The sequence below is a fragment of the Cucurbita moschata genome, unplaced genomic scaffold (genome assembly GCF_002738365.1).
Source record: "Cucurbita moschata cultivar Rifu unplaced genomic scaffold, Cmos_1.0 Cmo_Scf00019, whole genome shotgun sequence".
NCBI classification, from domain to species: domain Eukaryota; kingdom Viridiplantae; phylum Streptophyta; class Magnoliopsida; order Cucurbitales; family Cucurbitaceae; genus Cucurbita; species Cucurbita moschata.
The window spans coordinates 986,132-1,000,714 of NW_019268535.1; the positions used below are offsets into that span (position 1 = coordinate 986,132).

General features: G+C 39.9%; 1 protein-coding gene across 5 annotated transcripts; it reads right to left on the reverse strand.

Annotated features, from left to right (window-relative positions):
- Window positions 1-5,154, reverse strand: LOC111456815. Of its 5 annotated transcripts, none has more exons than XM_023098828.1 (6): window positions 4,916-5,152; window positions 4,631-4,727; window positions 4,148-4,213; window positions 3,585-3,718; window positions 2,359-2,799; window positions 1-755 (listed from the first exon to the last, which is right to left on the reverse strand). In XM_023098828.1, exons 3-6 carry the CDS (start codon window positions 4,172-4,174, stop codon window positions 341-343), a joined length of 1,017 nt encoding a protein of 338 aa, XP_022954596.1. In that variant the 5' UTR covers window positions 4,175-4,213; window positions 4,631-4,727; window positions 4,916-5,152; the 3' UTR covers window positions 1-340. The 5 variants fall into 5 exon arrangements, with proteins under 5 accessions (XP_022954596.1, XP_022954593.1, XP_022954597.1 ...); XM_023098825.1 differs by having other exon boundaries at window positions 4,831-5,152; XM_023098829.1 differs by lacking the exon at window positions 4,631-4,727 and having other exon boundaries at window positions 5,063-5,154.
- Window positions 5,155-14,583: the final 9,429 nt, after the last annotated feature.

The window sequence follows — 14,583 nt, forward strand, 5'->3', positions numbered from 1 at the left end:
GAAACAATATAATATGGAAAGACTAATTGATAAAATTCAAGTTGACAATGCTTACACATACATCACTATAACAGGAAAAACGCAACTAAATGGGACCTCTTCCAATTAAAAGAACAAGGGAAAAAGAATTACATCCTCATCACAACAGTCACAAAATCAGACAACTCAAGTCATTCTGATCCTTGCTTAGCTCATTAAACACTAATATACTCCCACAAAAAGTGGAAGGCCAGACATGCTTTAATGGCAAATCAAGCTTCTTAGATAATGTGAGAAAGAAACAGGATCCATCCAGCCTTCGATTTTGGTAAGAGATTTGCTTCAAAATACAAACCATAGTCTAAATCAGATTAGCTCTCTTTAAAAACCTGATTGTTCGGCAGTAGTATGGCCAAATTAATTCCACAAAATCAAGGTACTTATCGACAATCCACTCTCTTAACTCCATGAGCTTTCTTAGCAATAGTTCTTTGTTCTTTAGATTCTTAATGTTGACTATCGGTTGCAAGAAACGAGCTACGAACTCTTCTTTAAGTTTCCCTTGTATCACATAGTGATGCACTGTCTGGTAGTAAGTGGGGGAGTTCCTTACTAGTTTAGCAGTCAACTTAAAGCTGAAGATATAGAGGGAACTCAACCAGAGAAACATCTTAACGTAGAAAGCAGTAATGAAGGGCCCAAAAACCCAGAGAGGAGTCAATTCTCTTGAAACTTCAGCACCATAAAACACGTTGATCACCAGGTACATAGGAACACTGAGAAAAAGAACGGCATTGAGAATAATAAATATAAAAAGATTCAAGACAGGCACTAGCATAAAATATGGATGATAAAGAAGCATTCAACTATATCATGACAGTCACAGTTATAAAAGAATTCATATGTGACATTGCACGTGGAAGAGACGATTGTATGGCCGAGCATATATATTCTAGTCATAATTCATTCGTACTTATGAAAAGTAAGGAGAAGCATACTAATATCATTAGTCGAAAATGTAAATGTGATGAGAATGAGACTTTCTGTTCCTACTCAAAATGGGAAAACATCCCCACCGCATTTACATTTTAATATCACTGACACGAGCAAGCTTGTTCTTGTTATTCATAGTGCTACGAAGTTGCACATAACTACATAAATCTAGCATTAAATCCTTCTAAGATAACCAAGGACTAACAACTTATGAAGCAGGGAAGGGGTGGGGAAGAATTACAAAGTTGAATGAAATTTAAAGTCTTTTTATAGTTAAGAAACAACAAGAAGCTGATGGTGTAAGATTTCATATTCTTTAAGTACTTACTCATCCTTTTAAATTCAGGAGCCTTTGTGTGAACTCCTATTGGGAAATTCAACATTTTTGCTTATAACTTATTCCATTATCAACGATAGATTGTGTTTTCTTTGTTCACAACAACAGCAAGATAAATTGAACTTTCCCTTTTTCTCTCTCCTTCTATTGGATGAACCTACAAATAATGATAGTCATAAAAAAAGTAAGATGATTCAAACCCTCTGCTTCATTCGAGACATCTCGGTCATTCTCGTGTAGTTCATTTTTCATTCGATTGTTCCCATCAACCCAAGTCTTTGTTTTATTTATTGTGAAAGGTTAGAGACACCAAGAAAGGCAAACTCTTTGTCCGGTAGGTCTTACATGGGAGGCTTAACATTATTGATTTTCATTAAAATGTCTTCTTCTACGCTGCTAAGGCCTTAGTCATGTGTCTTAAGCAAATGTCTTGAGGTTTTGGATCGTGTATTATGAGAGTGTCATCTCACGACTTCAATAAGAGAGATTTTTTCTTCCCTAAGACTTTTGGCGTGCTAGGCTTGTAATAGATCATGGGAGGAGATGCTTCATCTGCTGTTTTGGGACTAGGATAGTATGGTTTCCTTGTGCATGCAACCGTTCAGGCTATTTTGTGGAACATTTGGTGGGATATTTGGCGAAGAATTCTCAGAGAGTTGAAAGCCCTTAGAGGGAGGTGTAATTTATAACTAGGTTGAATGCCTCACTTTGGCTGGCTTTTACGAAAGAGTTCCTTTTGACAAATTTTACCAAAGAGTTCTGTAATTACCCTTTACCTTTAACATTGATAAATGGAGCATTTTTTGCAACATTTTATTTCTTTGTTCAGGCTCCTATTGTGGTGGTGGTGGGCACTGGGCTATTCCCTTTTTTTATTAACCTTTGGAATTCTTCCCTTGTCTTAGTCAAAGCTTGATTTCTCATTAAATAAGGGAACATCAATACTCTACAGCTTCAAATAGATAATAGTGTTGAGTCCTTGCTTAACAATGAGATAAAATCAAAACCAAGTTCAAGGAGCATACGTAAACAAGTAAATAGCTACTTACAATACGAGCAAAGGTATCTTCACTGCTGCATTAAGTCCCCAAAAATGGAACCAAACACCTCGCAAAATCTCATTGCTTTTCTTTTTATTGGACTCCTGCTGAATATCTGACATCCCTGCCGAGGGCAGATCCTCTAGAATTTCATCCACATCTTTACCTACGGGTTGTCTGCGCAACAATTCCAACCATTTCTTGAACAAATTTTGAATTGCAGGAGATGGAGCAATATCCTCATTTGCTCCAGAGGCATAGCAAAGTGGAACATTGTTTGCCTTTGGAGTTTCTGTACAACAATCATCATCTTTAAACTTTACAGGGTAGTTGGGAATCTTAGATCCATTTGCTACCCCACCTGTCCCATCATCTATACGAGCACTGCTTTTGAAGGCCGAAACTCTCAAGAGATTAGGTCTTGGTCCATATAATCGAGGAGTCCCTACACTGAAAATAAGCTCCATGAGTTTTGGGTCAAGGATACACAACATAGTTTATATATGATACAAGAATACAGCACATCAGAGAGACTTCAGGGGCAAGCACAACACCATTGTTCATGATGAACAAGGATCCCCATGAACAAAAGAGAAACTTCAAGGGAAGGTAAGCTATATGACTAGATTAATTCAATTCAACACTCAAGTTAAAAATCATCTCAATATTACAAGAACAGGAAATTGTGTACTTTCAGCGTAAATGTATCCCGAAGTATATAGGCAACAAGCAGCATGATAGACTAATCACCTAATAAAATATGGCACAGAAATTTGACAACATGAAAATGTTAACTTCAGTCACAGAAGTTTTTCTTTGATAACCCAGCATCAAGGGCCCCAACCTTACTAATTTGGGTGCGCCCGTCCTTTGGCCTGAACTTAAGAAATGAGGAATTTTCTTATTAAGATCACTCGAAGGTTTGAAAACATGACTTCTGGGTAGGTGAAACTCAAAGACCCATGTCTCACCCAACAGCGCTGTCCCTTGGGGGTCACTTTAGTGACAAAGTTCGTGACTGACAAAGTGAGTAGAATGCCTTTCTGACAATCTCTAATGATCTTTCAACTATGATGAACATGGCTTGAGGTTCAAATTTAGTTCAATATTAACTTTTAAAATTTGAGAGTGGTTTAGAGATTTAAAGAAAATGGACAACTGAGACAAGAAAAGAAAACTGAGAGAAACAATGTCCAAAAAAAACAAAAAGCTGAAGAGATTTTCAAAGCCCTTACCTTAAACAAACATTGCTCCTTAATGGGGTGCAATGTTCATCTCCCCTAGCTGTGCGAACAGATGTTACATACTGTTTTAGCTTCAAAGAACCATTCCAGGACGAAAATCTTGATAAAAATTCTGCATAAGAACCCTACAACACGAGCAAGGTTGTAGACAATGAGGATTGCAAACGGCCAAGGAAAAGTAAAATGTGGGAATAAAATCAGACACATATGGAAGCCAATATCTAGATGAATAAGAGTAAATAATAGTTTTTTTAGCCAATTGATACATACGAGTTTGAAAATTTCTTCATGACTATCTAAAAACTCATTCGTACAAAATGGTTGTTTTCTTACCCAAGGACCGATTTCTTTAGAGACATTGAAATACAGTTCCCATTAGTTTTTCTATTTAAGCCTTTTTATTTATAATGAAAACAGTTACATGCTAAACAAGCAAATGAGAGGCACTCCCTTTCACAAATATGACCTGAAATACATCCAGACGTTCATGGCATGAAAAACGAGAATTTATTCACTTGAAATTCAAAGAGTTTACTTTATGATTTCTCAAATACCTGAGGATGATGGGTAATTAAGGCCATCTTCTAGACCTTAACGACCAAATCATTTAATCAAAGCACCTGATTCAAACAAAGAGAAACCAGACTTGTCATCATTTCATTACACAAGTATTGAACTACGACCAAATTGCTAAAACATAGCAAGACAGCATGGATAAACCATCTTGGTGCCGAATAGTAAACTCAAAAAATACATAAAACATTATAAAACATAAACTCTAAACAGACCTATCTCAGTATTGATATGAAGAATGAAATTCTACATGAAGGACGCAATCAGCTCATATTGGAAAAGGAACCACAATCTCCAAACTACACATTTACGCATTGCGCATCTTATAAAAGATTATCAAGTATTATTAAACAAAACCTTCATGAACTGTCAGAAAACAAATCAGAAAAACAGAAGCAATATTTAAAGGCAGAAGCTATGGCTTTCGAGTATCCGAAGGACAAACAAAAAACGAAAAAATCAACCTTATCCTCCATTGTTCCTCCGTACCCAAGCAGGTCAATTACATGACTGTTAACTACCTAATTTCCAGCATGCACCAGGGAAAAACAATCTCACTTTCTGATAAAGAAAACATCAGACCGGACGACATAGAACTTCAAAATGTCAAATTTCTAGCATCCTCATCAAATTATTCCAACCAGCAATTAACTAAACTACCAACCTATTTACAAAACCGAAACGAATTCGAAAATTCGTTAACGAAGCCCAAGATATAGAGCAGTAGGTAATTCAAATCCCAAACTAACCCTTGAATTAGAATTCATGCGCCCTTCTAGTACGGCAGCGACAGAGAGAGGATCAAAATGGAAACAACAGCCTTCCCGCCGACAATCAAAGATATGGAAATAGAAAACGGAAGAGAAGAAGAGACGGAGGATTGAGGAAGATGGAACCTGGAATGAGGAATTGAAGGTTTCTGAGGAACCTGAACTGTAGACGATAAGGAAGCCACAAATGAAACCAGAGGGTAAGGTAGCGTTAATGGCTATTCCGAGTGGGAAATTAATGACCCGTTTAGGAAATTGGGTTGACCGAACTGAGTCCAAAATCCATACTCGGATTCTTCCACCGAGTGAACTACTGGGCTTCCACTTGGGCCACCATCTATAAATTTGGGCTTTCTCCAGGCCCATCTATTTATTCCGTAATTAATTAAAGGGGAAATAATTATCATTTTCATTTAAATTACCATTAATAAAAATACTAATACCGATGAATTTACATCTCAAAAATTCCATCCGGGTATAGCACTAATATATGCAAGCTATTAGATCACAAAAATTCCATCCGGGTGCTGTACAGCACTAATATATGCAAGCTATTAGATCACTTTCTGTGAGATCCCACGTTGGTTTGGGAGGAGAACGAGCATTATTTATAAGGGTGTAGAAACCCCTCCTTGTCAGACGCGTCTTAAAAACTTTGAGGGAAACCCAAAAAGAACCATATCTGCTAGTGATGGAATTGAACGGTCTAGAACTTTTCGGTCCATCAGAAAGGAAAACTAGGGGTTCCTGCATAATCAAGGAATAAATAGGTGAAGGAACGAAGACGCTCGAACATTCTTGAATTTTCTTCGTCTATTTGAGATTATTCCATTTTGCATATGCACTTGTTGGGTTAATGATTTATTTGTTGCTAAATGTTACGTTGGAAAGGCTTTATACAAGACCCTTACACAGGTATAAGAGAGCGATAAGATGAGCATTCTAAGCCGTCGTAGGCGAAGGAGACGAGGGAGGCACCGATTTCATCCATTAGGATCACTAGTTAGTCTTTAGGATAGTTACAGTTCTAAGAGCTATTTGGCATGGCTTCACACTAAAGGGGAATTGTTATCCTTTGAAACGATGATCAAACCTGTTGCAGGACTGTATTCTCCTCTCCAACTTGTGTCAGATTTCACAATCTACTGGTACACCGCTCCGTATCCACCTTCCTTTGGAGCTCAACGTCCTTGCTGGCACACTGCTAATATCACTCTGAAACCGTTTGTAACAACCTAAGTCCACCACTAGTAGATATTATCCTATTTAGACTTTCTCTTTCAGGCTTCCCTTCAAGGGTTTGAAAACGCAAATACTAGGGAGAGGTTTTCACGTCCTTATAAAGAATGTTTCGTTCTTCTCTCCAATCAATGTGAGATCTCTCAATCCACCTCCTTTAGGGCCTAGTGTCTTCATTGGCACACCGTCCCGTGTCCACCCTCTTTTGGAGCTCAGCATCCTCGTTGGCACATCTCCAATATCTGGCTCTGATACCATTTGTAATAATCCAAGCCCACTGCTAGTAGATATTGTCCTCTTTTGGGTTTTCCCTGTCGGACTTCCCCACAAGATTTTTAAAACGCATCTGCTAGGGAGATGTTTTCACACCCTTATAAAGAATGTTTCGTTCCCCTCTCCAACTAATTTGGGATCTCACAATCCACCTCCTCCGGGGACCAGCGTCCTCTCTGGCACACTGCCCCATGTCCACCTCCCTTTGGAGCTCAGCGTCCTTGCTGGCACACCCCCGATGTCTACTCTGATACCATTTGTAACAACCCAAGCCCACCACTAGTAGATATTGTCCTATTTCAACTTTCCCTTTCGAGCTTCCCCTTAAGGGTTTTAAAACGCATATGCTAGGGAGAGGTTTTCATATCCTTATAAAGAATGTTTTCGTTCTCCTCTTCAATCGACGTGCGATCTCACAATCCACCCCCTTTAGAGCCCAGTGTTCTCATTGGCACACCGCCACGTGTCCACCCTCCTTTGGAGCTCAGGATCCTCGTTGGCACACCTCCAGTATCTGGCTCTGATATCATTTGTAACAACTCAAGCCCACTGCTAGTAGATATTATCCTCTTTTGGGTTTTCCCTTTCGAACTTCCCCGCAAGATTTTTAAAACACATCGACTAAGGAGATGTTTTCACAACTACGTAATTCGCTGCGGGATTATGGTACTACTAGCAATGGACTGATTGACAGTGGCGGCGACCTTAAGAAGCTGAAGAAAGAAACATCATTCTCAAAATATCAGTCTTTTCAGAAACCATTTTAAGAGAATCAGCTGTGGCTTAGAAGAATGTTCAGGCTGCTTTCTTTCTTTTCCTTTTAAATTCAATGAAAGTTGGATTTGGATGCTTTGTTTGAATCAAGAACAAAGTTCTTAAATTCTTCTTTTGAATGTTGAAGAATCATCTGTCACTTAGCATACAATTGCACAGAACAGTGTACTGTTACCTTAGCATTTTGAGTACTCATTTTTTGTGTTTATCAGAAATATTGGTTCCATACTTCAATGGCTTCCACCATATATATGCCAACATTACAGAAAGAAAACATGAACAAGTCACTGCACATGAACCATGGTGCACCAAAGTTCACTGCTTTCTTTTGGTTGTATGTTGCATGCTGCAGAGTAAGTGATTTGGGACGTAACCAGGCGTTTCAATTTGATGAACTGCCGAGATAATTATTGTTCTTAGCTTGCTAGATCTTACTGTATATCATCCTCATCTTGAACGGTGTACTACCGCTTAGCCTTTTGTGTGAGATCCCACGTTGGTTGGAGAGGAGAACGAGCATTCTTTATAGGGTGTGGAAACCTCTCCCTAGCAGACACGTTTTAAAAAGCTTGAGGGAAAACCTAAAGAGGACAATATTTGTTAGCGGTGGGCTTTGGTTGTTACAAATGGCATCAGAGCCAGACACGGGGCAATATGCCAATGAGGAGGCTGAGCTCCAAAGGGAAGTGGACGTTGGGCCTTGAAGGGGGTGGATTGGGGGGACCTACATTGATTAGAGAAGGGAACGAGTGCCAACGAGGACGCTGGGCCTCAAAGGAGGGTGGATTGTGAGATCCCATATCGGTTGGAGAGGAGAACGAAGCATTCTTTATAAAAGTGTGGAAACCTCTCCCTAGCAGACGTGTTTTAAAAACCTTGAGGGAAAACCCAAAGAGGACAATATTTGTTAGCAGTGGGTTTTGGTCGTTACAAATGGTATCAGAGTCAGACAATGAGGAGGCTGATCTCCAAAGGGAGGTGAACCTGAGGCGGTGTGCCAACAAAGACGCTGGTCCCCGAAGGAGAGTGGATTGTGAGATCCCACATCAGTTGGAGAGGAGAACGAAGCATTCTTTATAAGGGTGTGAAAACCTCTACCTAACCGACGTGTTTTAAAAACCTTAAGGAAAAGCCCGAAAGGGAAAACCCAAAGAGGACAATATCTATTAATAGTGGGCTTGAGTCGTTACAAATGGTATCAGAGCCAGACACTAGGCAATGTGCCAATGAGGAGGCTGAGCCTCGAAGGGAGGTGGACATGAGGCGGTGTGCCAGCAAGAACGCTGGCCCTGAAGGGGGTGGATTGGGAGGTCCTACATTGATTAGAGAAGGGAACGAGTGTCAACTAGGACGCTACGCCCTGAAGGGTGGTAGATTGTGAGATCCCACATTGGTTAGAGAGGAGAACGAAATATTCTATATAAAGGTGTGGAAACCTCTCCCTAACCGATGCATTTTAAAAACCTCGAAGGAAAGCTCGAAAGGGAAAATCCAAAGAAGACAATATCTACTAGCAGTGAGCTTAGTTCGATACATGATGAGATATTACTTCAGACCATTGTACTCCCTAAGTTTTAACCTCATTTGGAACCAGGTTGACATCAAACACAAAATCTACACCAGTTTGGCTTCTTTCAGCTGCAGGATGTTTTGTATGACAGACAAGCAGACAAGAAATCTTCTAGATTTGTCAAAAGGAAGAAATTACTTTGTTTACAAATAGAGGTATGTCGTCTACTTATTCCTCAGCTTCAACATAGCTTACAGCTCTCTCTTTTTTGATTGACAATAAATTTATTCTTTACCTTTCACTATGGAGAATCCAATTCATATTCCTCCCACCTTTTTATCATTCCATTAAGAATTTATGCTCTTTCCACAAAAACATGCACGTCTACTCTGTGTCAGCGAAGACGCTGAGCCCTCAAGAGAGGTGGATTGAGTGATCCCACCTTGGTTAGAGAGGAGAACGAAACATTCCTTATAAAGGTGTGGAAACCTCTCCCTAGCAGACGCGTTTTAAAATCATGAGCTGACGGCGATACGTAACGGGTCAAACCCTGCAATCTTTAGGGACCAGAGAAGGAGGGTCTTTTCTTTACTTTTAAGGCTTAATCAGAAGCTCATTTTCCTCTAGTTCATGATGGTTGGTTGTTGCATATTTTATTTTGTCAATTTGGGCGGCAAAGTAAAACCATAGTGGTTGGTGCACTAGAATGGATTAAGAAACTGAATTCAGATTATACTTCATGTTTATATTTGAAACCAGTTAATAGTTCTTTGGTCATGTATTTTCTTTTTCATATATGCTGCCAAAAAGTGTATTACTTAGTAACAAAGTATTTACAGCCTAGTGCTTTTTTGACCGGCTTTTGAAATATATGTTAGAAGAACAAAACCGAGCATATTATGTGAGATCCGAAGGGGGTGGGAGAGGGGAACGAAGCATTTTTCATAAGAGTGTGAAAGCTTCTCCTTAGTAGACACGTTTTATAACCGTGAGGCTGACGGCGATACGTAATTGGCCAAAATGGACGGTATTTGCTAGCGGTGGGTTTGGACTGTTACAAATGGTATCAGGGCTAGACATCGTACGATGTGTCAACGAGGACGTTCGGCCCCAAAAGGGGTGGATTATGAGATCCCACGTGGGTTGGAGAGGGGATAGAAGAATTCTTTATAAGGGTGTGGAAACCTCTTCTTATTAGACGCATTTTAAAACCGTAAGGCTGATGATGATACGTAACGGGCCAAAGTGGACAATATTTACTAGCAGTGGGTTTGGGCTGTTACAAATGGTATCAGGGTCAGACATCGTACGGTGTGTCAGCGAGGACGTTGGGCCCTAAGAGAGGTAGATTGTGAGATCTCACGTGGATTGGAGAGGGGATCGAAGAATTCCTTATAAGGGTGTGGAAACCTCTCCCTAGTAGACGCGTTTTAAAACCGTGAAGCTAACGGCGATACGTAACAGGCCAAAGCGGACAATATTTGCTAACAGTGGACTTGGGCTATTACAAATAGTATCAAAGTCAGCCACTAGGCGGTGTGCCAGCGAGCACGCTAGGCCTCAAGGGAGGTGGATTGTGAGATCCCACATAGGTTGGAGAAGGGGACGAAGCATTCTTTATAAGGGTGTGGAAACCTCTCCCTAGTAGACGCGTTTTAAAACCATGAGGCTGACAGCAATACGTAATGGACCAAATCGGACAATATTTACTAGCGGTGTGTTTGGGCTATTAGAAGTGGTATCAGAGCCAGACACCGAACAGTGTGCCAACGAGAACTCTGGGCCCCAAGGGGGGTGGATTGTGAGATCCCACGTGGGTTGAAAAGGAGAACAAAACATTCCTTATAAGGGTGTGGAAAACTCTCCCTATTAGACGCGTCTTAGAACCGTGAGGCTGACGGCGATACGTAACGAATCAAAGCAGACAATATTTGGTAGCAGTGGGTTTGGGCTATTACAAATGGTATAAGAGCCAACACCGGGCAGTGTGTTAACGAGAACATTGGACTCCAAGAGGGGTGGATTGTGAGATCCCACGTGGGTTAAAAAGAAGAACGATGCATTTCTTATAAAGGTGTATAAACCTCTCCCTAGTAGAAGCTGACGGCGATACGTAACGAGCCAAAGCGAACAATATCTACTAGTAGTGGGTTTAGGCCGTTACAAATACATATATTTATTTAAACTCTTTACACAAATTTTTTGTAATGATACTTTTGAAAAGTTACAGAAATTTGTGCTTTTTTCTTTCATAAAGGTTGCAAAAAGAGGTGCAGTTTTTGTATTGCAAAGATGGCATCATGTGGTGTCCACATTCAGACGATCAGCAGAGCTCACATCACCATCTTCCTCACCTCTTCTTCAAGGCTTAGTGCCACCGCCACCAATCACAGTCCAACATTATTCTCTGTAAGTGCTCACTTTTTTTCCTTTTTTTTCAAACAAGTTTCATTTCATGCTTTAGAACACAAGCATATGAACAGTGCTGTCTCATAAATAAACTCTTGACTAATGAATATGAACAGGGCACAAGCTTAGGTGCACTTTCCTTTTTCCACTCAATATCCATTAGGAATATACAGAGATTATATTGGAAGAAACACCCCAAGAAAGAAATATACCTACCCTAACTCTAATCCATTCTTTTTAAAGCTAATTGTAATTAGTGGCTAATGATGCTTTGATTATTTAAATATGGTGAAAAGGAAATTGTTCTGTACTCATGGGTCTCACATGAGAGTCACTTGTAGCCATTGTATTCAAGATTCACCAGTGTAATTCCACGTTATAGGTTATAGATATTGTCCGTTTTAGTTTGTTATGTATCGTCGTTAGTCTAATGAGTCTGCTAGGAAGAGGTTTTCACACCCTTATAAGGAATGATTTGTTTCCATCTCCAACCGATGTGGGATTTCACAATCCACCCCTCTTAAGGACCAGCATCCTCGTTACACACCGCCTGGTGTCTGGCTCTAACACTATTTGTAACAATCCAAGCCCACTGCTAACAGATATTGTCCGTCTTGACACGTAACGTATCGTCGTTAGCCTCATAATTCTAAAACGTGTTTGCTAGAGAGAGGTTTCCACTCCCTTATAAGGAATGCTTCATACCCCTCTCCGATCGATGTGGGATCTCACAATCCACTCCTTTTGAGAGCCTAGCGTTCTCACTGGCTGGCACACCACCCAGTGTCTGGCTTTGATACCATTTATAATAGCTCAAACCCACCGCTAATAGATATTGTCCACTTTGACCCGTTACATATTGTCGTCAACCTCACGGTTCTAAAACGCGTCTGCTAGAGAGAGGTTTCCACTCCTTTATAAGAAATGTTTCGTTCCCCTCTCCGACCGATGTGGGATCTCATAATCCACCCCTTTGAGAGCCCAACGTTCTCGCTGGTACATTGCCTGGTGTCTGGCTCTAATACCATTTGTCACGGCTCAAAACCCACTGCTAACAGATATTGTCCGCTTTGACTCGTTACATATCACCGTCAACCTCACAGTTCTAAAACGCGTCTGCTAGAGAGAGGTTTCCACTCCCTTATAAGGAATGCTTCGTTCCCCTCTTCGACCAATGAGGGATCTCATAATTCATCACTTTGAGAGCCCAGCGTTCTCACTGGCACATTGCCTAGTGTCTGGCTTTGATACCATTTGTCACAACTCAAAACTCACTGCTAATAGATATTGTCCGCTTTGGCTCATTACGTATCATTGTTAACCTCACTATTTTAAAACGTGTATGCTAGAGAGAGATTTCTATACCCTTAGACTAAACGTTTCGTTCCCATCTCCAACCAACGTAGAATCTCACCGGTGGTTAATTCTAACTCTTATATATAATAGCAATTTGTAAGTTGCCTTTTTACCAAAACCAAAGTCAGATATGTTTTCCCTTCAAAAAGGTAATCTTTAAATTAAAATTAAAATCAGTGAAGAATCTAAATACAATTCAATACATTTGTTTTTGATTTTGATGACTTGGAATCTGTTGACTCAGACCAACTTTAGGAACAAGGCATGGTTTCACTGTGCAAGAACTTGACAAGGCTGTTCTGTTTTATTATGTGTTGGTTGTTGGTTCTAATGAGACTGACCCACTCTGGAATATGGACCATTATTCCTCCACTTTGTCCTTCATAGCTTCTTTTGCTGTTGCTGAGGTGTTTTTAGCTTGTAACTTCTAAGTGGGGCTGCCTGAAAAGAAGAGAATTTAAATTTTAACACCAAATAAATTAAAATAAAGGGGAGTCCTTGAAAGTGGCAAGCATGAAGCACCATTTCCCAGAGCCCCACAAAACAAAACTTGGGTGATGTCCATTCCCTTTTGTGCCTCTGCTAGTGCCAAGCCACACTTCATGGGGTATCATTACTTTTTATAACAAATGGTACTTGACTTTAAATATTTGATGGGTTTTTAGCCCTTTTTCTTCCCATGTTTATCTGATAAGATGCATGCCTAATGAGTGCCTGTTTGTTGTTCGGTAAAGAGTTGAACTTAGACTAAGTTAGCCATTAACTTGTGATTTGGGTGAACATTGATGTAGCTGGTGCGTTTGTAAAGAAGTTCTTGCGGATAAGAGCGAGCTTTCGATGTGCTCGAACAAGACGTAAATGGTCATTGCCTCGATAAGGTCTTAGTCACTTTGAGACTAGGACTTTACTTGTGAGATCCCACATTGGTTGACGAAGCATTCTTTATAAGGGTGTGGAAACCTCTTCCTAGTAGACGCGTTTTAAAAACCTTGAGAGAAATCTCGAAAGGGAAAACCTAAAGAGAACAGTATCTGCTAGCGGTGGGCTTAAGCGATTACACGCCCACCGACTTTGGAATGTCAAAAAGAAAAAAGATTTCATAGTTGCACAGGGATAGACAACATGAATGGCAGAAAATGAAGGGCTAAAGGGCCAAAAATGAGAGGCACTGTTAGTATCATCATGATGCACAAACATATGGGCACTCACATATGTCTATGGTGAAGATTGGATTCTTTTTCCTCATGGAGTTGAATGGTCCATGAGATTAAAAGGCAATGCTTTGAATCAAATCTCATTCTCTCTTCCAATTTACTGATCAAGATAGTGGAATTTTAGCTGTTAGATATTCCTTTATGCATTTCTCTTGGAACTCTTAGAAGCTAAGTAAAAACCTTCGTGAAGTTTCATAACCTTCAACTTAACTCTTCCATTGACCCATCATTTTCACATTCATATCAATATAAACTTCTTGAATCAAGAACTGATATCAACAGCAATGCAGAGATGATGATCATGATATCCAATGTGCAAACCATGATGAGAAAAGTAGCAAATTCAAGACCATTTTGGCAGTCATTTAGGATGATAATCATTCCATTTTACAACCAACACTATCTTTATCTGATATCTTGATGGAAATGAGCACATGGGTTCTAAGGATTTGGGTCACAAATGGCCTATTTTGATGGTAAAAATGTTCCTAATCACTGTTCTTTGATTGAGTTATTCATGGAAGTGAGCAAATGGGTATCATAATTTAGCATAATCAAAGCCAAAAGATCTAGTTTTGATGGTAAAAAAGAATAGCAGAGAGTAAAAAAAGTAACCCCTCCACCTCTCTTCTTGGTGTGGAAATAATCATTGAAAATGACCCACCACTTCAAATTCTTGCAAAAAGAACAAACCTGGGACCTTTGTTCTTCCTCAAAAAATTTACACCATCCATCAAAATTTTACAGTTTTTTCCTTTTTGAAGCTGAAATTTTTACAGCTGCCCATTACAGATAGTGACCCAACATTAATGTACTGATGAACTGCAGAGACATTGAATGGAAATGGAGTGGGTTTGGGCAGTTTGTGTAGG